At 47.0% G+C, this 26,033-nt stretch overlaps 1 protein-coding gene across 1 annotated transcript; it reads left to right on the top strand.

Moving 5' to 3' along the window:
• Nucleotides 1-7,329: 7,329 nt before the first annotated feature.
• Nucleotides 7,330-8,613, top strand: LOC311105784 (olfactory receptor 52K2-like; the record flags this gene model as incomplete). The annotated part of the gene is made up of 2 exons (XM_084147986.1): nucleotides 7,330-8,218; nucleotides 8,576-8,613. The coding sequence occupies 2 exons, from the start codon at nucleotides 7,330-7,332 to the stop codon at nucleotides 8,611-8,613; spliced, it is 927 nt and encodes a 308-aa protein (XP_084004112.1).
• Nucleotides 8,614-26,033: the final 17,420 nt, after the last annotated feature.

Raw genomic sequence — 26,033 nt, 5'->3', positions numbered from 1 at the left:
TTCAGCTGGCCCACACCCATCTGTTGGTGGCGCACCTGGGAATGGAGAATACCCGGGAACGGTTCGCTGCCCGGTTACACTGGCCCGGAATGAGGAGGTCTGTGGAAGACTTGTCGCAGCTGCCCTGAGTGTCAAATAACTGCCCCAAAAGCACACTTCCGAAACCCGCTGGACCCCCTGCCCTTTGAACGCATCGCCATGGACATAGTGGGACCCCTGGTAAAAAATGCACGAGGACACCAATACATCCTGGTAATAGTAGATTATGCCACCCAGTATCCCGAGGCCATTCCCCTATGGACGGCGGTCTCCAAGGGAATCGCCCGGGAGCTCTTCCACCTCTTTAGCCGTGTGGGCATCCCGAACGAGATCCTGACTGACCAAGCTACCGAATTCATGTCCCGACTAATGAAAGATTTGTGTGTTCTCCTACAGATCAAGCAGATCCGTCTTTCACCCACAGACGGATGGGCTCGTTGAGCGGTTCAATAAAACGCTCAAACAAATGCTGCCGATGGTCATCGAGCAGGACGGGAAGAACTGGGACCAGCTACTACCCCACCTAATGTTCTCTTATGCAGCATGGTAGAACACATGGTGACGGAGCGGATGACAGCCATATGGCCAGTGGTAAGGGAACAAATAGAGAAGGCCCAACGCGCCCAAGCCCAGGTCTACAATCGGGGAACCCAGCCCAGAGAATTCCAGGTGGGAGACAAGGTACTGGTCCTAATCCCCACGGCAGAAAATAAGTTCCTGGCGTGGGCTGTCCGAGGTGATAGAGAAGCTGGGACCCGTCAATTACCACGCACGGCAGCCGGGGAGACGGAAAGCCCAACAGATTTACCACGTGAACCTATTGAAGAGGTGGCACGAGAGGACAGCCTTGGCTGTGTTATGGTTGGGACCCAGGACACCAGCAGGACCAGTGGTGGTCCCGAGCAATGAGGACCTCGACCCAGCTCAGAAGTAAACGCTACGGGAGCTCTTCAATCGGAACACGACGGTGTTCTCCGAGAAGCCGGGCTGTACGACCCTCATTGAACACCACATCCACACCCGGCCCGGGGAAACGGTACGAAAGATGCCATACTGGATCCACGAGGCCCGAAGGAAGGCCATGAAGCAGGAAGTGGAGCCTATGCTGAGGATGGGGGTCGTTGAAGTCGTTGGTGCAGCCCAATCGTGTTGGTGCCCATACCAGACGGTAGCCAGCGCTCCTGTAATGTCTTCCGGAGTGTGAATGATATCAGCTTGTTCGACGCCTACCCCATGCCGAGGGTGGACGAGCTCATCGACCGATTGGGAAAGGCCCAGTACTTCAGCACCCTCGACCTGACCAAAGGATATTGGCAGGTACCGTTGGCAGCCTCCTCCCAGGAGAAGACAGTATTTTCGACACCAGACGGCTCATATCAGTACCGGATCCTCCCATTTGGTCTCCATGGAGCCCCGCCCACGTTCCAGCGCCTGATGGACCGAGTCCTCCGACGCCACCAACAGTACGCAGTGGCCTATTTGGATGATATCATCATCTACAGCCAAGGTTGGGAAGGGCACCTGACGCGCCTCCAGGCGGTGCTGGACGCACTCAGGCAAGCTAGGTTGACAGCGAACCCTAAGACATGCAAGCTAGGGTTTGAGGAGGTGACGTACCTGGGGTATTTGATTGGACGGGGGAACGTCAAGCCCCAGGAGAGGAAGGTCCACACGGTACGTGACTGGCCTGTTCCACGCACCAATACACAGGTCAAGTCCTTCCTGCGACTGGCAGGATACTACAGTCGGTTATAGCCTCCCCCTTACCGATCTAACCAGGGCCCGCCTCCCAAAAACAGTGAAATGGACGTGCGAGACACAAAGCGGCATTGAGGCGCCTGAAGGAAGCGCTGTGCTCCCATCCGATTCTCGTAAATGCCGATTTCCAGGTACCGATGTTGGTCCAGACGGACGCCTGTAACACGGGACTAGGGGCCGTCCTGTCCCAGGTACATGATGGGGAGGAGCACCCCATCATGTATATAAGCCGAAAGCTGATACCCATAGATAAAAAGTACTCTATTGTCGAGAAAGACTGTCTAGCGGTGAAGTGGGCGCTAGACACTCATGTATTACCTGTTGGGCAACCACTTCACCCTGGTCACAGATCATGCTCCCATGGTCTAGATGGCCAGGGGAAGGGACACAAACGATCGGGTCACCAGGTGGTTCTTGTCCCTTCAACACTTCTCTTTTCTGTTGTGCACAGGTCAGGGGCGAAGCATGGAAACGCGGATGCCCTATCGAGAAGGGAGATATACGTCGCCCTGACGACAGCCCCCTCCCCAACAAGGCTTGAAAAACAAATGATAGTCCCACTAAGCCCAAACCAGATGGGATGGCATATCGCTGCAGAATGCTGAGGTAGCCATGATGGTAATAATAATAATAATAATAATAATAATAATAATAATAATAATAACAATAATAATAAGCCATTTAGCAGACGCTTTTATCCAAAGCGACTTAGTCATGTGTGCATATATTTTTACGTATGGGTGGTCCCGGGGATCGAACCCACTACCCTGGCGTTACAAGCGCCATGCTCTACCAATTGAGCTTTGAATTCTAAATATATCACAGACAGTGTCACCAGCAAAGCACCCCAACACCATAACACGTCCTTCATGTTTTACGGTGGGAAATACACATGCGGAGATAATCCGTTCACACACACCGCGTCTCACAAAGACACGGCGGTTTGAACCAAAAATCTCCAATTTGGGCTCCAGACCAAAGGACAAATTTCCACCGGTCTAATGTCCATTGCTCGTGTTTCTTGGCCCAAGCAGGTCCCTTCTTACTATTGGTGTCCTTTAGTAGTGGTTTCTTTGCAGCAATTCGACCATGAAGGCCTGATTTACACAGTCCCCTCTGAACAGTTGATGTTGAGATGTGTATGTTACTTGAACTTTGTGAAGCATTCATTTGGGCTGCAATTTCTGAGGCTGGTAATTCTCCGCATGTGTTGTTCCCACCGTGAAGCATGGAGGAGGAGGTGTTATGGTATGGGTGTGCTTTGCTGGTGACACTGTCTATGATTTATTTAGAATTCAAGGAACACTTAACCAGCATGGCTACCACAGCATTCTGCAGCGATATGCCATCCCATCTGGTTTGGGCTTAGTGGGACTATAATTTGTTTTTCAACAGGACAATGACCCAACACACCTCCAGGCTGTGTAAGGGCTATTTGACCAAGCTGAAGAGTGATGGAGAGCTGCATCAGATGACTTGGCCACCACAATCCCCCGACTTCAACCTAATTGAGATGGTTTGGGATGAGTTGGACGGCAGAGTGAAGGAAAAGCAGCCAACAAGTGCTCAGCATATGTGGGAACTCCTTCAAGACTGTGGGAAAAGCATTCCAGGTGAAGCTGGTTGAGAGAATGCCAATAATGTGCAAAGCTGTCATCAAGGCAAAGGGTGGCTACTTTGAAGAATCTAAAATCTAAAATACATTTGGATTTGTTTAACACTGTTTTGGTTACTACATGATTCCATATGTGTTATTTCATAGTTTTGTCTAAAGAAAAACCTATGAATGAGTAGGTGTGTCCAAACCTTTGACTGGGACTGTATATATACTACAAGACCAAAAGTATGTGGACACATACTCGTCGAACATCTCTTTCCAAAATCATGGGCATTAATAGGGAGTTGGTCCCCCCTTTGCTGCTATAACAGTGTCTGTGTGCCAGCAATCTGGCAGATGGCCAGATGCCGTTCTTGAGATAAGGAATCTTGTTTGTCTGGAATCTTGTTTTTCCAGTGTCACTGTGAGATATGTTTGACCAAAATAATCCAGTAAGGGTTGTGAGGTATTTAATAGACACATTGGTCAATGTATTCCATCCATCCTGTAAAATGTTGTAAAAAGTATGAAAAAAAGTTGTAGGATACCATTTGGGACACCTTCTGTCATTCCCTCTGGGAGAATAGGCCCTGAAAGAATCATACACCAAGACATGGAGTCAGCAGGAGAAGAGCACATGCCTGGAGTCTTGGCGCGGGTCCGGGAGCATTCTACGATGCTAGCCAGCTTGGGAGAAGCGATGGATCGGGTTCTCCAGGTCGTCCAACGCCTGGAGAGGAGAAGACCCGATCCTTCTGGACCAGCTGAGCGACCGGATCCAGCCACCCACACCCCAGCACCCCGAGGGATTATTCTATCCCGACTGAGGGATTTTGACGGGACAGCTGCCCGCTGCCAGGGATTCCTCCTGCAACTGGACCTCTACTTCTCCACCATCAGCCCGGCTCCATCGAAGCGGGAGAAGGTGTCTGCCCTCGTCTCCTGCCTCTCGGGGAAAGCCCTGGAGTGGGCCAATGCGGTCTGGAGCGAATGAGGAGCCGCATTGGACAACTACGGGGAGTTCACAAGCCACTTCTGGGCAGTCTTCGATCACCCGCCCGAAGGTAGAGAGGCAGGCGAGTGGCTGGTCCACCTGAGGCAGGGGATGAGGACCGCGCAGGACTTTGCTCTGGACTTTGCCCTCATCGACAGCTTCCGGTGCAGCCTGCAAGAGGATGTCCGAAGAGAGCTAGCCTGCTGGGATACCATGTTGACTTTCGACCAACTGGTGGACATGGCCATCCGGTTAGACAACCTGCTAGCTGCAAGAGGACGCCCTGGAAGAGGCCTGCCTGTTTCACACCCCCTCAACCCGGATTCAGTTCCGATGGAGCTGGGTGGTGCAGCGATCCGGGAGAAAGGAGGACGACAGCTCCAGTGTCACTCTTGAGGCAGGAGAGGACATTCTGTTGCAAGCTGTCGTCAGGGTTCTTCCGAGTCTGGAGGCGGCAGGCAGGACACTCTCGCGTCACCCCAGGTAGCGCAAACCCACACTCGTTCAGAGCCCTCTGCTGCGCACCACACCATACACGTCACCTTCCCTGATTACACAGTATTTTCCCAGTGTAAGGCATTGGTCGATTCAGGCGCAGCTGCGAACTTTATGGACAGGTCGTTAGCTCATAGTCTAGGTTACCGTATTAACCCCTCGTTTAATGTGTCTCTCCTCAGGCCGGTGGTGGTTGGTCCGCTCCAGGAGTCTGAGGTGTGGGAGGTTCCTCCGCCTCCTCTGGACATCGAGGGGCCCCGGCGTACTCTGTCCATTCCATCCTGGATTCGAGGCATCGGGTGGGGGGCCTTCAGTACCTCGTGGAGTGGGAGGGGTACGGTCCGGAGGAACAGTGCTGTGTCCCGGTGAGGGACTGCTCCGTGTCCTCCTGGCTGTCCCCGAGGCCAGCTTACTAGCCACTGCCGCTCCATATATCATCATATAATTTGTCTTGTCTTGTCAATTACACACACCTGGTTCTTATCCCCTCATTAGTCCGTGTATAAGTGTTCCCACTGCCCCCCTTGTCCTTGTGGGTGATTGTTATTTGTGAGAGTAGTGTAGCTCGGTGGAGCTACTCGCACTTTGTATTGCTGGGGTAGATATTTCCCCAGTGCCTGTATATTGTTGGAGTATCTCGAACCGTGTATTGCCAGGATAGATAGTTTCCCCTGTGCCTGTTTTCGTGTGTCGCTATCCAGCGCAATTGTGTACGATGGAATAAACTCTGTATTCAGTGATTTACCCTCCGGCGCCTGACTCCTTCTATCACACTCATCACAGAGGTCTTTAGTCCCAGGGTCCTTAGCTTAGTGATGAGCTTTGTGGGCACTATGGTGTTGAACGCTGAGCTGTAGTCAATTAACAGCATTCTCACATAGGTGTTCCTTTTGGAAACCATGGCGCTCTGGTACCACTTGCCGTGCGGTAGCAGAGAGAACAGTCTATGACTAGGGTGGCTGGAGTCTTTGACAATGGCAGGAAGCTTGGCCCCAGTGATGTACTGGGCCGCACGCACTACCCTCTGTAGTGCCTTGCAGTCGGAGGCCGAGCAGTTGCCTTACCAGGTGGTGATGCAACCGGTCAGGATGCTCTCGATGGTGCAGCTGTATAACTTTTTGAGACCTAGGATAGACACCAGTCTGTCCCATCGGTGCTGTGCCCTGGATAGGTATCTATGAGGAGGTGAAATAGGTGGTGGAGTGTAATATGGTGGTTTTGTAAACCATGCTTGTGTGTTTAGAAACATTTTTTGACACCTAAATAGGTTAAAGTAGCAAGTCAGTAACTGGAAGGTTGCAGGTTTGAATCCCAGGGCTGACAGGAAAATTCTGGTGGGTGTGAGCCAGACAGTTGCTGGTGTTATTGACTAAGTTCAAACCTGGGTCACTTGTTACCTTCCTGAGCTATCGGTCCGCTGATACAGGATTAGTGAAGGCCCAGTGCCCTACCTCAGGGGGCACTGCAGCACCCTCAGTACCCCTACTTAAAAAATAAAGGACCAAATGACCCCATGTCTTAACTTAGTTTGAGAAAACTACGGGATAGGCTGAGTTATTGACAAATCAAATATCAGATTTTACATGTCCATTTAAACCACTGTAAATCCACTGTAAATAGTGGCATATCAACTTGTAATCGCTATCATGGACGTCCCTAAAATGAACAACACTTGATTTTTGGTATTGATATCTCATAAAAAACAAGGAAACTATTAACAACTCATTCTTTGCATATGTAACACTAATGGTCAAAATCATCTGCAGTCATCTTCTCCTCATGAACCATAGGTCAGACTCACTCCAGATTGCATTGTTATCCAACTGATCTTGTGTCCTTTCTGTCATTCTGTGAACCCTGTTCATTGCTGCTTGCAGCTATATTTCTGTTTTATGATTTATGTCTAAACTTTGTCTCAATGACAGTTGACTAAGCTCATGAGGCATTCATATGTTATATCTTTTAAGAATCAATGGGTGTATATCATTCATTTAATAGTCTGAAAATGTATTTAACAAGATTGCCCCTTAAAGTGAACCCAAAAAATTGGAATACAGTCAAACAAACACAACACGTCCCTGATCTCAAATGAAGTAATACAAATACATCCTTAATTAATACCATTGGGTGACATCTCTAAGACATTGCTTTAATTAGGAAAATACTCAAAAGACTCATGTCACTTATAATATGGTGAAGGTATAAAAAGGAGCTAAAACGTATCATGCCAGCCAACATTTTACTTGGAAGACTGTTCATTTTAGAATGTTCTGATCTTCATCAAATTAATTCTGTCAACCCCGGACACCAACTCCAGTGTACTAACCTGATGGTAACTATTTTGAAGTTTGCACATTTTCTAAATGTTTATTTTATTAATGTGTTTTATTATTTCTAAAATGATGTCTGATAACTGCTGACTATAATTGTCTTTTACTCAGGAAATATGAACCAAACGGTCTTACATATCACTATATTTTTCACTGCATATGGACCTCCAGGCCCACTCAACTACGCAGCTTTTTTCTTAACATTTTTGCTTTTCTTCATTACAATATTTGCCAACCTCAGTCTCATGCTTGTCATCTACTTAGAATCAAGCTTACACAAGCCCATGTACATATTTCTGTTCAACTTGGCGGTGAATGGACTGATTGGGAGTTTATCCGTCTGCCCGAAGATCATGGACAATCTTGTTAATGACATAAAGGGCATCTCTCACGAAGGTTGTATATTGCAGGTGTTTTTCTGCAATGTATATGCAACGTGTGCTTACGTTATTCTAGCAGTGATGGCTTATGACAGGTATGTCTCCATTTGCAAGCCATTGCAATATCATAGGATTATGACCCCTTCTAAAGTGAAGATGTTGTTAGCCTTGGTATATTTTATTCCCATAACCATGCTCGCTTTTCAAATGTTTATAACTTCAAGGCTCCCTGTGTGCAAATACAACATCAATAAGCTTTTTTGTGATAACCTAGCAGTTGTTAAACTCTCCTGTGTTGAAAGTGCACTGAGTAACCTGTATGGTATATGTATCATAGCAAGCCTAGTGGTTTTACCTTTTGTGTTAGTTGTGCTCTCATATGTAAACATATTACTTGTTTGCTTGAAAGCCTCAAAGGAGTCACGAAAGAAGGCTTTTAATACATGTGCTCCCCACTTGATCACTTTCATCAACTTCTCGACAGCCATCCTTTTTTCTGTTATTTACAACAGGCACAGCACAGTAAACAGAGAGGTTAATGTGTTAATATCCGTGCAGTTCATTCTGTTCCCACCACTGGTACACCCTATCATATATGGTATTAGGACCAAGGAGATCAGAACATGTATTACAAAAATTATAAGAACAAGAATCTTTCCGAACTCTCTTGATTTTCCTCATCTAAAATCTGAACCTAAACTGGTACCAATTATGACTTTAGATGGTACAGCAGCAGGGCAAGGGTTGCCGGTTTGAATCCCAGGTCTAACAGGAACATCTGACAGAATGTGAGCTGCCAGAACTAAATGTTTTTATCATCAACCTAATCTTTTGTTTTTCCTTTGTATTGCATTTAATTTTTGTGAAGTCTTATGCATTTTGTTAAGTCTATTTTACTGTAGTAAAGTCAAATCAGGGATGCTGCTGTGTCACTGACCCTATGTTCTTCTAGCATGTCAGTGGACATGTATTTCTGTTTCAGGGGGGTTGGGTACTGAGCAAAAGGATGTAAGGATGTAATAAGTTTCCACAAATGGGCAGTAAAGTATTCTTCTAGAAGTGAAGGATCTAGCAGATCCTTTTGATATTTAGAGAAAATGTGAATTAGAAAGTAAAATACACAAAACATTTCGTGTAAAATAAAAGGGATGGATCAAACTGTTTATCAATTCAGTCATTATTTATGTTTTATGTAAATGAAAATAATTCCAATGCATTTTTTAAATAGCTTCATGGACAATGAGGAAGATCAGCCCAATTCCCCACTCAACTACACTTCACCTAAAGACACCTCAGTTTGTGTTACAAACATAGACATCGCATCAGTGTATCTGTCCCAATATGACGTCTGTGAGAGCACTGGCAGCACACCATTGAGGCCCTCTCCATTTTGAAGTAGTACGTTTTCTTCTTCTTCTACTTCTATGAGTTGGCAACCAATCTGAAAGGTTGCATACTGCCACCTGGAGAGTGTTGTTTGAACAGGTATAAAGCCAAGGTTGGTGATTTACTGCCACCTGCAGTTATGGAATGTTTGCTCAAAAGTATAATTCATTGGCTGATCCCACCTGGTGACCTTTATGGAATAATGTGATTCTTCCTTAACCCATAGGAAGACCCACCCAGTTACTACTCTACTTTTTAGACCGGCCACTGAGCTAAAGATGGACCAGCCCATCTGGCATTTGTTTTCGATTTCAAAGTTGGTTTATTTTTGGTTGTGGAGGTGCACTGATTGGAGTCATCCTTGTTGGCCAGGATGTGTTGCACCTGTCACCTCGTTAGTCTATCGTTAGTTTCACCTCTACTGGCACAGGTGATATTGAAGCGCTGCAGAGCCAATGCTCCTGTTGGTTTGAGAGATGTTGGAAGAGCTAGACCACTGTTTACCTCTCCCTCTAAGTTTGAGTTAAACAAAGCCTTTTATCGTGTCTTCCCTGTTTGGTTTGCTCCACGTTTATTTTCACTCCCTGACCTAAGGTGGTGTGTTTAGTTTTTTTTATCAGGCAAATCTAGTGGGCATCCATGGTGGGTGTTTGTTTAGATTTGTTTGATTTTATTAGGATCCCCAGTAGCCGACACCAATGGCGACCCTAGTTTAGTCCCTATTAGAGTTTGCTTGTCCAGGACTCAGTAGGCACCCCCATGGATGCCTTTCAGAACCTATTTTAAAGCTCCACCTGGTTTCGTTTTGGTTGTCAGTGACTCATTTGTTAGTTCCTTTTTATGTTAAGTGATGATTTTTGGTTATTGGGGAATGTAAGAAATTGGGGACTCGTCCGGGAAATTGTGTCCCAGGTTTGTTGTAGTTGCTCAAATCACTGAAGCAGTGGAAAGTTGCATAAACACTCACAGGGTAATAATAACATTTAAAAGATGGACTTCACAGGGTGGTGAATGTGCAAGGTTTGAAGCTTGATGTGGTCCTCTGTAGCTCAGCTGGGAGAGCACAGCGCTTGTAACGCCAAGGTAGTGGGTTCGATCCCCGGGACCACCCATACACTTGTACCACCTTTGAACCAAAAGCAGGTGGACGTATATTTTACTGTTTGAGAGGATTGCTACGTCACTAAAATGTGACTCGTTTCAGGAAACTAGGTGTATGTCGCGCGTCACTACTTCACAGGAGAGCCATTTGAACGTAAACGTTTCTTTTATTTTATCAAAATGTGTTTTTTGGCAGAAATGCCTTCTGGATCATGTGAACTTTCATGTGCCTTAATAACAAACGTGTATGCCATCTGTAAATACGAATAAAATGGTTAAATTACGAGCCTAGTTGGTTTAGCCACGGAAAAAGACAGGAACCATCCCGCTAGCCATGATTGGCTGAGATAATGGGTTGGCTGGACATGCTGAGAGATGACTTCGGATTTGTCTGCCATGTAGCATGCTTCTGTCTATAACGTGAGCTGGTCATTATGTGTAGGTAATCCTTCTAATGCAGCTTTTTTTGGAAGATATCACGTAGTAGAACTGCAAAAATGTTGTTCTCCACTTTCTGGAGGACCAAATTTTGAAATCAGTGGAATGCCCGGTGGAATTAGAGTATGATAGCTAAGGAGATACAGAACATTCTGGCGTTTGATTGCAAATATGCAGAGGGAGTCGAAAAGAGAACACACAGAAGGCTGTTGTATAAAACACCTGACTCCAGATTACGTCTTCAAACTAAGGGAAACCATGGCATCCATGACAGAGAGAGAGAAGCATCCATCCATGTATATGGGTAAGATCGTCTAGCTAGCTACATTTTCAGATATTATACATTTCTAATATAGTCAGAAAGTCATTTTAATTTCAAGTCAAAGCGTGATGTTAGCTAGTTAATGTTAGCTGGCTGGCTCACTAGCTAACGTTACGTGTATGATCTGTGTAGTAATATTAGTTGTATCTCAGAGCCGTTGGCATTGCTAGTTATAGCCTATTGTTAGCTAGCTAGCTAACATTGAACCTGGTTGGTTAGCTACCTGCAGATTCATGCAGGGTAGTAACGTTATGAGTTGGGATTATGGTTACTTGCATAGTTGGTATTACATTTTTTAGCTAGCTAGCTTGATGTCTAAACAAAAAAGACTCCACTATGCAAGTAACCATTTCAATAGAATGTTCATGATGTCACTGCGACAACTGTCGATAGACATAGCTGGTAAATTCGCTCTGGCTATCTACTCCGATTTTTGAGCACTCTTATCGAGAGTGCCAGAGCGCAGAATAACTGACGAAATTTACAAACACTCAACACCCGTTGAATATGGCCGGTGTCAATACACTTTGACCAAAAAAACATAATTAAATTGTTGCCAGCAGCACAGTTAATGTCACCAACGCTCTGAATAACATAAAAACAGCCTAACCAGCTCTGCTTGGGCGAGTAAAATGGTCAAAGTGAGCTGTTCTCTCATTTGTTTCTGGATGTAGCTAGCAAGCTAGCCAACATTAGCCAGTTAGCTTGGGTGCTTGCTGCTGTTAGGTCAGAATGCTCAGATCAACCCTACTCCTCCTCTGAATTTATGAATGGACAATCTGAATTTAGGAACGCCCAAAGCGCACTCTGGCTCTCCAGATTGAATTTACGAACACACCCCTAGTATAAACCAGCCTTTAGTCTTGAAATCTTTGGTTGTTTAGTACATGACCTCACATGTGAATCCTTAAAGAGATGGGTGGGGCTAAGGCTTAAGAGGGTGTGAATGATACTGAATGGGTGTAGACAAAGAAGAGCTCTGTCACGATCGTTTACGAACGAAAAGGACCAAGGCGCAGCGTGATAAGCATACATGTTTATTTAAACTTAAACACCACGACAAAACAACAAACGAAACGTGAAGTCCAAGGTAGACAAATAACATACCTCACACGGAACAAGATCCCACAACTAACAGGTGCCAAAAGGCTGCCTAAGTATGGTCCCCAATCAGAGACAACGAGCGACAGCTGCTTCTGATTGGGAACCACACCGGCCAACATAGAAATAGACATACCAGATACTACACCATAGAAACAACACAACACGGAATACACACACCCTGACTCAACAAATAAACGTCCCCTGAGTCAGGGCGTGACATGCTCTCCAGTAGGTTTACCAAAACATTCAAGGGACATTTTCTCAAAAGTGAGGATATAAGTTTATCAACTTTGAAAGCAAAATTACTTTCCCATTGTTCCTCATCTGTAGTGTATGATATACACATTTCTAGCTCTGAGTCTACTTTTCTCCAATGTAAAAAAACACCATTTCACATTTTGCTACATAAGATCGAGCCGGTTGGTCACATTTGTGAAATATTGTCATACCTTTTATTCACTTGCTGATCTCCATTGGCTACCAGTCACTCAAAGAATTTAACATAAAAATGATCATCCTCATCTAAAAAGCCATAAATGTCATCGGACCAGCCTACCTGTCAGACCTACTCTTCCCTATGAACCTCCACACACCCTAAATTCAACCCATGGCAAACTGCTTCATGCCCCCAGTACCTGGCTCCGTAAAATGGAGGACCGTTTATTTTGCTCTCATGCACCACGCCTTTGGAACTCCCTTCCAGACAATCTCAGGGCTGCTCAGACCGTTGAGCCTTGAAAGAAGGCCTTAAGACTCATGTCTATTGTCTGGCCTTCTGTTCGTCCTAGAATTTGATTCATACTAAATATATATACGGTACCAGTCAAAAGTTTGGACACACCTACTCATTCAAGGGTTTTTCTTTATTTTTACTATTTGACATTGTAGAATAATAGTGAAGACATCAAAACTATGAAATAACACATATGGAATCATGTAGTAACCAAAAAAGGGTTAAACAAATACAAATGTATTTTCTATTTGAGATTCTTCAAATAGCCACCCTTTGCCTTGATGACAGCTTTGCACACTCTTGGCATTATCTCAACCAGCTTCATGAGGTAGTCACCTGGAATGCATTTCAATTAACAGGTGTGCCTTCTTAAAAATGTATTTGTGGAATATCTTTCCTTCTTAATGCGTTTGAGCCAATCAGTTGTGTTGTGACAAGGTAGGGGTGGTATACAGAAGATAGCCCTATTTGGTAAAAGACCAAGTCCATAATATGGCAAGACAGCTCAAATAAGCAAAGAGAAACGACAGTCCGTCATTACTTTAAGACATATACGGAACATTTCAAGAACGTTTAAAGTTTCTTCAGGTGTAGTCGCAAAAACCATCAAGCGCTATGATGAAACTGGCTCTCATGAGGACCACCACAGGAATGGAAGACCCAGAGTTACCTCTGCTGCAGAGGATAAGTTCATTAGTTACCAGCCTCAGAAATTGCAGCCCAAATAAATGCTTCAGAGTTCAAGTCACAGACACATCTCAATATCAACTGTTCAGAGGGGAATGTGTGAATCAGGCCTTCATGGTCGAATTGCTGCAAAGAAACCACTACTAAAGGACACCAATTAGAAGAAGAGACTTGTTTGGGCCAAGAAACACGAGCAATGGACATTAAACTTGAACAGGAACATGCTTTGATGTGTCCCAAATGGCATCCTGACCAGAGCCAAAGTAGTGCACTATCAAGTGAATAGGGTGTAATTGATAGCATAATTATGTGACTTCGTATGCATTTAAACATTTCCTAATGAAGAAAAACAATATGCAAAGCTACTCTTTCAATACATATGGTCCTTCACTGGGTGCTTTATTCTTAATACTCTCAGAAAATAAATGATGTCAATAATGCTTGTGATTACAGTACTGTAAACACATATATATATATTTAGATGCGTCATCAAAACTCAATAACCTATGTGCTTATTACCAGGCCACTTCCTTATGGTATCTCTCAAAATAAATGTTATTCGAAATTCTGTATTTTTACTGTGTTATGGTGGTATGAATGATTGTTTTAGCAATGACACCAAGTAGGCTATGTATAGCTTCTATAACGACACAGGAGGTAGATGGTTAAAGTCTCTGATATTTATTAACAGACAAGGGGCAGGCAAGAGGCAGGTCGAGGACAGGCAGAAATTCATAAACCAGGTCAGAGTCAGATAGGTAGAGGACGGTAGGCAGGCTCGAGGTCAGGGCAGGCAGAATGATATGGCAGGCGGGCTCAGGGTCAGGGCAGGCAGAGATGGTCGGAACTGGAAGGACTAGAAAACAGGGACAGGAAAAAACAGGAGCACAGAAAAACCGCTGGTAGGCTTGACAAGACGAACTGGCAACAGACAAACAGAAAACACTGGTATAAATACACAGGGGATAATGGGGACAAATGGGAGACACCTGGTGGGGGGTGGAGACAACCACAAGACTGGTGAAACAGATCAGGGTGTGACAGCTTCAGGCAGTAACAGAAACAGAGCAACTCCCAAGTATGAGGGACTTCAAATACAATCAAATTTTATTTGCCACATGCGCCGAATACAACAGGTGTAGACATTACTGTGAAATGCTTACTTACAGCCCTTAACCAACAATGCATTTATTTTTTATAAAAAAGTAAAATAAAACAACAAAAGTGTTGAGAAAAAAAGAGGCTAGTTGAGGTAGTTGAGGTAATATGCACATGTGGGTAGAGTTAAAGTGACTATGCATAAATAATTAACAGAGTAGCAGCAGCGTAAAAAGATGGGGTGGGGGTGGGGGGCAGTGCGAATAGTCTGGGTAGCCTTGATTAGCTGTTCAGGAGTCTTATGGCTTGGGGGTAGAAGCTGTTGAGAAGTCTTTTGGACCTAGACTTGGCACTCCGGTACCGCTTGCCGTGCGGTAGCAGAGAGAACAGTCTATGACTAGGGTGGCTGGAGTTTTTGACAATTTTGAGGGCCTTCCTCTGACACCGCCTGGTATAGAGGTCCTGGATGGCAGGAAGCTTGGCCCCAGTGATGTACTGAGCCGTACGCACTACCCTCTGTAGTGCCTTGCGGTCGGAGGCCAAGCAGTTGCCATACCAGGCGGTGATGCAACCAGTCAGGATGCTCTCGATGGTGCAGCTGTATCATTTTTTGAGGATCTGAGGACCCATGCCAAATCTTTTCAGTCTCCTGAGGGGGAATAGGCTTTGTCGTGCCCTCTTCACAACTGTCTTGGTGTGTTTGGACCATGATAGCTCGTTGGTGATGTGGACACCAAGGAACTTGAAGCTCTCAACCTGTTCCATTACAGCCCCGTCGATGAGAATGGGGGCGTGCTCAGGCCTCTTTTTTTTCCTGTAGTCCACAATCATCTCCTTTGTCTTACATTTACATATTTTACATTTTAGTCATTTAGCACACGCTCTTATCCAGAGCGACTTACAGTTAGTGATTACATTTTTTTTAAATATATTTTTTTTATATACTGGCCCCCCGTGGGAATCGAACCCACAACCCTGGCGTTGCAAACGACATGCTCTATCAACTGAGCTACATCCCTGCCGGCCATTCCCTCCCCTACCCTGGACGACGCTGGGCCAATTGTGCGCCGCCCATGAGTCTCCCGGTCGCGGCCGGCTGCGACAGAGCCTGGATTCGAACCAGGATCTCTAGTGGCACAGTTAGCACTGCAATGCAATGCCTTAGACCACTGCGCCACTCAGGAGAGTCTTGGTCACGTTGAGGGAGAGGTTGTTATCCTGGCACCACACGGCCAGGTCTCTGACCTCCTCCCTATAGGCTGTCTCATCGTTGTCGGTGATCAGGCCTACCACTGTTGTGTCGTCGGCAAACTTAATGATGGTGTTGGAGTCGTGCCTGGCCATGCAGTCATGGGTGAACAGGGAGTACAGGAGGGGACTGAGCACGCACCCCTGAGGGGCCCCCGTGTTGAGGATCAGTGTGGCAGATGTGTTGTTACCTATCCTTACCACCTGGGGGCGGCCCGTCAGGAAGTCCAGGATCCAGTTGCAGAGGGAGGTGTTTAGTCCCAGGATCCTTAGCTTGGTGATGAGCTTTGAGGGCACTATGGTGTTTAAAGCTGAGCTGTAGTCAATGAATAGCATTCTCACGTAGGTGTTCCTCTTGTCCAGGTGGGAAAGGGCAGTGTGGAGTGCAATAGAGATTGCATCATCTGTGGATCTGTTGGGGCGGTATGCAAATTGGAGTGGGTCTAGGGTTTCTGGGATAATCAATGGTGTTGATGTGAGCCATGACTAGCCTTTCAAATGTGGCCAATCCTCCACTCGGAGAGCCATTGGGTAGCCTAACTTATAGACTTTTGTTCCAGCCCTGCTCTAACACACCTGATCCTACTAATTAGCTGCTCATCTTGACTTTGATTAGCTGAATCAGGTGTGTTAGAGCATTGCTGGAACACAATACCACCTAGGCTACCCAATACCTCTACAGGAGGATATTATTATTTGCTGATGATAAATAATTTGCTGGTGATAAAATAATGTTAAAAGGTTCATTCTATGTATAAAATTGAAACACACTGGTGATGGTCTAAAAAGGTGTGTATACAAAACACCTAAACTTAAACAATGTTCCTCCCATATTCCTCCATTGTAAATACAGTAAAATTAATTAATCATAACAACTACTCAGAGGTAGAAGTACTTTGTTAAAGTGGCTCTGTCTTTGGTCGGCATCTGTCTGGGTAAATCTTAAAAGCGACCCATGACCTGTATGGAAGAAAATACAAACATGTTATTGTGGCTCAAAGTAAATCAAAGCTGATAAATTTTTCCAGGCAGCGCAATGCAATGAGGAAATAGCATTGTTAACTGTTCTGTTTCCAGATCATCACATGTTTGTTCATGGTCAAAACATATTGACGCAATGGTAGCTAAGATGGGGAGAGGTCTGTCCATAATAAAGCGCTGCTCTGCTTTCTTGACATCGCTATCAACAAAACAAGTCCTACAGGCCCTAGTTTTGTCACACCTGGACTACTGCCCAGTAATAGGGTCAAGTGCCACAAAGAGGGACATAGCCAAATTACATTTGGCCCAGAACAGAGCAGCACAGCTGGCCTTTAAATGTACAATGAGCGCTAACATCAATAACATGCATGTCAGTCTCTCCTGGCTCAAAGTAGAGGAAAGATTGACGGCCTCACTACTTATCTTTGTGAGAGCTATTGACATGTTAAGCACACCGAGCTGTCTGTTCAAACGACTAGAACACAGCTCAGACACCCATGCATACCCCACAAGATATGCCACCAGGATTATTTTCACAGTCCCCAAGTCCAGAACAGACTCTGGGGAATACACAGTACTACATAGAGGCATGATTATATGGAGCTCTTTTCCACATCAAGTAACTCATGCAAGCAGTAAAATTAGATTTAAGAAACAGATAAAAGTACACCTTATGGAACAGCGCGAACTGTGGGGAGACACACACAGGCACACACACTCACTCTACACATAAGTACATTGTAATATTATTATATTGCTGTATTATGGATTTTGTACTGTAGATATGTTGTGGTAGAGTAATGTTGTGTGATGTACTGTTTTATTTTGTATGTACAGTGCATTCAGAAGGTATTCAGACCCCTTGACTTTTTCCACATTTTTTGACGTTACAGCTATATTCTACAATGGATTAAATTGTTTTTATTCCTCATCAATCTACACACAATACCCCATAATGATGAAGCAAAAAACTTTTTTTTGTGTGGTAAATGTATAAAAATAAATAAAACTGATATCACATTTACATAACTATTCAGACCCTTTACTCAGTACTTTGTTTAAGCATTTTTGGCAGCGATTACAGACTCAAGTCTTGGGTATGACGCTACAAGTTTGGCACACCTGTATTTGGGGAGTTTCTCACATTCTTCTCTGCAGATCCTGTCAAGCTCTGTCAGGTTGGATGAGGAGCATCGCTGCACAGCTATTTTCAGGTCTCTCCAGAGATGTTAGATCGGGTTCAAGTCTGCGCTCTAGCTTGGCCACTCAAGGACATTCAGAGACTTGTCGTGAAGCCACTCCTGCGTTGTCTTGGCTGTGTACTTAGGGTCGTTGTCCAGTTGGAAGGTGAACCTTAGCCCCAGTCTGAGGTCCTGAGTGCTCTGGGGCAGGTTTTCAACAAGAATCTGTTCATCTTTCCCTCGATCCTGACTAGTCTCCCAGTCCCTGCCGCTGAAAAACATTCCCACAGTATGATGCTGCCACCACCATGATTCACCGTAGGGATGCCAGACGTGACACTTGGCATTCAGGCCAAAGAGTTCAATCTTGGTTTCATCAGACCAAAGAATCTTGTTTCTCATGATCTGAGAGTCCTTTAGGTCCATTTTGGCAAACTCCAAGTGGGCTGTCATGTGCCTTTTACTGAGGAGTGGCTTCCGTCTGGCCACTCTCCCATAAGGGCCTGATTGGTGGTGTACTGCAGAGATGGTTGTCCTCCTGGAAGGTTCTCACATCTCCATAGAAGAACTCTGGTGCTCTGTCAGAGTAACCATCGGGTTCTTGGTCACCTCCCTGACCAATGCACTTCTCCCCGATTGCTCAGTTTGGCCGGGTGGCCAGCTCTAGGAAGAGTCTTGATGGTTCCAAACTTCTTCCATTTAAGAATGATGGAGGCCACTGTGTTCTTGGGGACCTTCAATGCTGCAGACATTATTTGGTACCCTTCCCCAGATCTGGGCCTCGAAACAATCCTGTCTCGGAGATCTACAGACCATTCTTTCGACCTCATCGCTTGGTTTTTGCTCTGACATGTACTGTCCTTATATACAGGTGTGTGCCTTTCCAAATCGTGTCCAAGCAATTGAATTTACCACAGGTGGACACCAATCAAGTTATAGAAACATCTCAAGGATGATCAATGGAAACAGGATGCAACTGAGCTCAATTTTGAGTCTCAGAGCAAAGGGTCTGAATACTTATGTAAATAAAAGGTATTTCAAAAACCGTTTTTGTTTTGTCATTATTGTGTTTAGATTGAGGAAAACATTTAATTTAATCAATTTTAGAATAAGGCTGTAACAAAATGTGGAAAAAGTCAAAGGGGTCTGAATACTTTCCGAATGCACTGTAATTGCCTTAATCTTGTTTGGAGCCCTGCTTCTTTGGCAGCAGCTAATGGGGATCAGTAATAATTACAAATACAGGCATAGGTGTTGAATGTCTCCATGATGCACCGAACAAAAAAGGTAGCGCAGCAACACGACAAGGAACAATTACACACAACACCTAACTAACAACAAGGAACTAAATAGGGTGGTTAATGAGACATAACACAAAACAGGTGTGACAAACAGACAAAACTAATCAAACAAGAAACATAGAACGGTGGCAGCTAGTACTCCGGAGACGACGACCGCCGAAACCTGCCCGAACAAGGAGGAGGGGCCGCCTCGGCCGAAACCGTGACAGTACCCCCCCCCCCCTTGACGCGCGGCTCCAGCCGTGCGCCGCCCCCGGCCTCGGGGACGACCAGGAGGACGCGGAGCAGGGCGCGTAGGATGACCACGATGGAATTCGGTCAGCAGGGACGGATCCAGAATGTCCCTCCTCGGCACCCAGCACCGCTCCTCCGGACCGTACCCCTCCCACTCCACGAGATATTGGAGACCCCCCATCCGGCGTCTCGAATCCAGGATGGTCCGAACAGTGTACGCCGGAGCCCCCTCGATGTCCAACGGGGGCGGAGCAGTCTCCTCAATCTCTAAGTCCTGGAGTGGACCAGCTACCACCGGCCTGAGGAGAGACACATGGAACGAGGGGTTAATATTCTTGTAATCAATGGGCAGTTGTAACCTGTAACACACCTCGCTCAATCTCCTCAGGACTTTAAAAGGCCCCACAAACCGCCGACGCAGCTTCCGGCAGGGCAGGCGGAGTGGCAGGTTTCTGGTTGAGAGCCAGACTCGATCTCCAGGTGCGTACACTGGCCCCTCACTGCGGTGTAGGTCGGCGCTCGTCTTCTGTCGACGGATGGCTCGCTGCAGATGGACGTGTGCAGCGTTCCACGTCTCCTCCGAGCGCCGCACCCACTCATCCACAGCAGGGGCCTCGATCTGGCTCTCATGCCAAGGTGCCAGAACCGGCTGGTACCCTAACACACACTGGAAAGGGGTTAGTCTAGTGGAGGAGTGGCGGAGAGAGTTCTGTGCCATCTCGGCCCAGGGCACATATCTCCCCCACTCCTCCGGCCGGCCCTGACAATATGACCTCAGAAACCTACCCACATCCTGGTTGACTCGTTCGACCTGCCCATTACTCTCCGGGTGGTAACCCGAGGTAAGGCTCACCGAGACCCCCAACCGTTCCATAAAGGCTCTCCAGACTCTGGAGGTAAACTGGGGGCCTCGATCGGACACTATATCCTCGGGTACCCCGTAATGCCGGAAGACGTGAGTAAATAGAGCCTCAGCGGTCTGTAGGGCAGTAGGAAGACCCGGCATGGGAAGGAGACGACAGGCCTTCGAGAACCGATCCACAACGACCAGGATGGTGGTATTCCCTTGTGAGGAGGGAAGGTCGGTAACAAAATCCACCGAGAGGTGAGACCAGGGTCGTTGTGGAACGGGTTGGGGTTGTAATTTACCCCTGGGCAAGTGTCTGGGCGCCTTACACTGGGCACACACTGAGCAGGAGGAGACATAAACCCTCACATCCCTGGCTAACGTTGGCCACCAGTACTTCGTACTAAGGCAGTGCACTGTCCGGCCAATACCTGGATGTCCAGAGGAGGGTGACGTGTGAGCCCAATAAATCAGCCGATCCCGGACCTCGAGCGGGACGTACGTCCGACCCACCGGACACTGTGGAGGGCTAGGGTCGGTGCGTAATGCCCGCTCGATCTCCGCATCGACCTCCCACACCACCGGTGCCACCAGACAAGACTCCGGTAGTATGGGAATGGGCTCCACGCACCTCTCCTCCGTGTCATACCGCCGGGACAGGGCATCTGCCTTCCCGTTCTGGGACCCAGGGATGTAAGTGATCTTGAACACAAACCGGGCGAGAAACATAGTCCATCGAGCCTGGCGAGGATTCAGTCTCCTAGCTGCCCGAATGTATTCCAGGTTACGGTGGTCGGTCAGAATGAGGAAAGGGTGTTGAGCCCCCTCAAGCCAATGCCTCCACACCTTTAGGGCCTGTACTACGGCTAACAGCTCCCTGTCCCCTACGTCATAATTCCGCTCCGCCGTACTGAGCTTCTTAGAATAAAAAGCACAGGGGCGGAGCTTAGGTGGTGTGCCGGACCGTTGTGAAAGAAATGCCCCGATACCGGCCTCAGACGCGTCCACCTCTACTTGGAAGGGTAAAGCGGGATCCGGGTGCGCCAGCACTGGAGCCGAGGTAAACAGGTCCTTCAGTCTCCCAAAGGCCCTGTCCGCCTCAGCCGACCACCGCAAGCGCACCGGACCCCCCTTCAGAAGAGACGTTATGGGAGCTGCCACCTGTCCAAAACCCCGGATAAACCTCCGGTAGTAATTCGCAAAACCCAAGAACCGCTGCACCTCTTTAACCGTAGTTGGGGTTTGCCAATTACGCACGGCAGACACTCGGTCCACCTCCATTCTCACCCCTGACGCAGACAACTGGTAACCCAAAAAGGAGACTGACTCCTGAAAGAACAGACATTTCTCGGCTTTGACATACAGGTCATGCTCCAACAGTCTCCTCAATACCCTGCGCACCAGGGCTACATGCTCGGCCCGAGTAGAACTGTACACAAGAATATCATCTATGTACACCACTACTCCCTGCGCCTGCATGTCCCGGAAAATCTCATCTACAAACGATTGGAAGACTGATGGAGCATTCATTAACCCATATGGCATGACGAGATACTCGTAATGGCCGGAGGTAGTACTAAATGCTGTCTTCCACTCATCGCCCTCCCTAATGCGCACCAAGTTATATGCGCTCCTGAGGTCCAATTTTGTGAAGAACCGTGCCCTGTGTAATGACTCCGTCATGGTCGCAATCAGCGGGAGTGGATAACTATATTTCACAGTCACCTGATTGAGACCGCGGTAATCAATACACGGACGCAAACCTCCATCCTTTTTCTTCACAAAAAAGAAGCTCGAGGACGCGGGAGAAGTGGAGGGCCGTATGTATCCCTGTCTCAGAGACTCGGCAATGTAAGTCTCCATTGCCCTTTTCTCCTCCTGTGACAAAGGATACACATGGCTCCGCGGGAGCGCAGCACCTGTCTGGAGGTCTATCGCACAATCCCCCTGTCTATGAGGCGGCAACCGTGCCGCTCTGGTCTTACTAAACACGAGTGCCAAATCCTCATACCCAGGCGGAATGTGCAGTGCTGGCATCTGGTTCGGGCTCTCCACCGAGGTCGCCCCTACGGAAACACCCAGACATAGCCCCTCACACTGAGCAGACCACCCTTTAAGAGCCTTCTCTCGCCACGAAATCGTAGGATCATGGGTAATCAACCAGGGAAGCCCCAGTACCACCGGATACGCAGGAGAGTCGATCAGATAGAGTTGAATCGTCTCCTCATGACCCCCCTGCGTCATCATCCTAAGTGGCGCCGTGACCTCCCTAATCAACCCAGATCCTAACGGACGACTATCTAAGGCATGTACAGGGAAGGGCTTATCGACTGGAAGGAGGGGAATCCCTAACTCAACACAGAATTTACGATCTACAAAGTTCCCAGCTGCGCCTGAATCGACTAGCGCCTTATGCTGGGAACGAGGTGCAACCTGTGGGAAACAAACAGGTAATGTAATGTGTACGACAGAAAGCTCTGGGTAAGTAGGGCGCCTACTCACCTGGGAGGACTCCCCAATGTGTGACCTGCCATCTCCCTCACCAGGGGACCCTCCCCAGCACCTAGCCGCGGTGTGCCCTCCGCGGCCACAGTTGGTGCAGGAGACTGCCCCCCTCGGGCTCCTTCCTCTCCTCCCTCTAGCGCCAGCACCTCCAAGCTCCATCGGGCTCGGCTCGGAGGCGCTGGAGGGTGGAATGGGAGGCCCCCACCTGGGACGTCCGCGGGTCGCGAGCAGGGTGTCCAGCCGAATGGCCATGTCCACCAACTGGTCAAATGTTAGTGTAGTATCCCTGCACGCTAACTCTCTGCGGACGTCCTCCCGAAGGCTACATCTAAAGTGGTCTATGAGGGCCCTCTCATTCCACCCTGCATCTGCCGCTAGAGTCCGGAACTCCAGCGCAAACTCTTGAGCGCTCCTCATCCCCTGTCGGAGGTAGAATAGATGCTCCCCCGCCGCCTTCCCCTCTGGTGGATGGTCGAAGACAGCACGGAAGCGGCGGGAGAACTCCGCATAGGTGACTGTGGCGGCGTCTATTCCCCTCCATTCGGCGTTGGCCCACTCCAACGCCTTGCCGGTGAGACAGGAGATGAGGGCGGAAACGCTCTCGTATCCCGAGGGCGCCGGGTGTATGGTGGCAAGGTAGAGCTCCACTTGTAATAGGAACCCCTGACACCCGGCAGCGGTGCCGTCGTACGCCCTCGGGAGCGAGAGCGGAATCCCACTGGGTTCCGGTAGTTGGACGGGCGGGCTGTCCGATGGTGATGGTGCGATAGGTGGGGGTGTGGGTACCCCGCTGGTCTCCCATCGATGGAGGGTGTTCATGACGCGGTCCAAGGCGTGCCCGATTTGGTTGATTCGATCCTCTTGACCACGAAGACGCTCCTCCATGATGTCGGTGGGTGCTCCTGCTGATTCCATATGCGGTGTGTAATTCTGTCAAGAGTTGCTGTAGGTAGGTGTGGTGTGGAATCAGGCGCAGGACGCAGAAGTAAAGTCCAACAAAATACTTTAGTAGATCACACAAAAATAATCCAAAACCAGCCCGGAGGCGAGAAAAGCGCGCACAGGCGTACACAAACGGGCGCACTAAACAAGTGCGTAATCTTCTCCTAAATACAACAAGGAGGTAAGCTACAAAATAGCGCACCAAATACAGGTAGCGCAGCAACACGACAAGGAACAATTACACACAACACCTAACTAACAACAAGGAACTAAATAGGGTGCTTAATGAGACATAACACAAAACAGGTGTGACAAACAGACAAAACCAATCAAACAAGAAACATAGAACGGTGGCAGCTAGTACTCCGGAGACGACGACCGCCGAAACCTGCCCGAACAAGGAGGAGGGGCCGCCTCGGCCGAAACCGTGACACATAATTACTGTTGATAGAAGATTTGTATGTTTAAGGTAATGACTAAAGTATTCCACCCCGAAACTGTATAACTGTGTGAAATGTTAATAATATAATAATAATAATAATATGCCATTTAGCAGACGCTTTTATCCAAAGCGACTTAGTCATGCGTGCATACATTTTTGTGTATGGGTGGTCATGTTAGAATCATAAGACTATAATCTGATGTGTGTAGCTTAGTTAGACTTAGAAATAGACGAGATAACCATGTAGAAGCCTAATGGAAAAATACAGCCCGTCTAAGCAGGGAGTAGCCTATGATAAGAACTTGTGTGTGTGAATAAAAGGACTTCCTCTGCACTTTGGGGGCAGAGCACTCTCTGAATAAAAGACTGATCTATTGCAGACTGGGACTTTGTCTAATTCTTTATTAACCAGAGCCTTACAACCTCTGGGAATTATTCAAAGCTTGAGTGATAGTTGAGTTCAACCATTGAGATAGCAAAACTCTCGTGACAACTTGGTCCTTCGAGCCGGATCTCAATACCTGTTGCTGTCGTTCCAGGGAGCCCCGAAAACTGTGCACGGGCGGATCCAGGATCCGTATGACAAAGACCTGACCTCTGAAATTGAGGGTCTATTTCAGGCCGGTGGCGAACTGGTACATGACAGGAATGGTGACGAGATTCAACCTACATTGAAATCCCGGCTGCAAGGATAAGGTCAGTAATTTTTATTCATGGATTTTGGGGGATTGATATCTGCAAACTGCAGTAGAAGAACATAACAGTTTAAATCTGCTGAAGTGAGGGTAGTAATTCGTCGATAATCCAAAACGGGGTCGTCATCCGGTATACTGTTTTTCGACGTTTATCTAGAGAAAACCATGCGCCAGTATTCTAGGTAAATATAAAACGGGGCGGGTGTAAGACCAGGAAGTGGGTCCGCAAAGACTAAAGGTAATAGGCCAATACCAATATAAACTAGTTAATATTGAGACAGTACAAGAATACAGTCAAAAAATATTTTAACAGGGAAATAATTATTGTCGCGTGAGGTAGATACATTAATCAGTCAAAAGTCATAAGAAACGGCAAAAATGGTCATGAAGATTACATAAATCTGTATACGTGAGACCTAATTCTCCATCGAAAGTCGCGATAATTCATTGTTTCAAGGAAGGAATAATTGTTGACATGTGAGATAGATCTATTAATCAGTCGAAAGTCATAAGGAACGACATGAAAACTGTATTAGCAGAGGAATATTGCTGACATTTGAGATAGAGATATTAATCAGTCAGAAGCCATAGAGAACGACATTGATTACGGTACAGGTTATTAAATTCGTATATGTGTGAAACCTAATAATCTATCAGAAGTCATAAAAAATTATTATTCAAGGTTCTCAGTTAACCGGGGATGAGAAATATATGGAGCCTAAGGATAAGAGAACCCTCCATTATGGAAGTAGGTGGAGGGAGAGGTATGGGTTTGAGGCGTGTCTAGACGTAGACAAACTTGAATCCATGGTAAAACAGATGTGAAAGGTGTGTGGAGACAGTGTAGGTAAACAGCAGGCAGAGGGGCTAGACACCGCTAGGGTGTGGCTCTCTGAAGCCTGGAAAAGAGAGGCAAGTGTAGAAAAGAAAGAGGAAAGTAACAAAGGGAAAGAAACAGTTCCTACAGCCCCGATAGACAGTCTACCTCTGGGAGGGAGGAAATTATATCCAGTTTAGCAGATCAGGCTCGGACAGGCAGCCATGATGATGAAGTGGTTGTAGTGAGACGGAGAAGGGCTCCCCCGCCCTCTGCCGAGTCCGAAGGTGACCTTGATGGGTTGGAAGCAGTAGGAGGAAGAGGGGGAGAGCAAGATAGAGAGCGAGAGACAGAGAGAGAGAGAGAGAGAGAGAGAGA

Source organism: Coregonus lavaretus (assembly GCF_964263955.1).
Source record: "Coregonus lavaretus genome assembly, chromosome: 30".
Lineage (NCBI taxonomy): Eukaryota > Metazoa > Chordata > Actinopteri > Salmoniformes > Salmonidae > Coregonus > Coregonus lavaretus.
The sequence above is the reverse complement of the archived record's forward strand: the minus strand, read 5'-3'. Positions and strand labels throughout refer to the sequence as shown.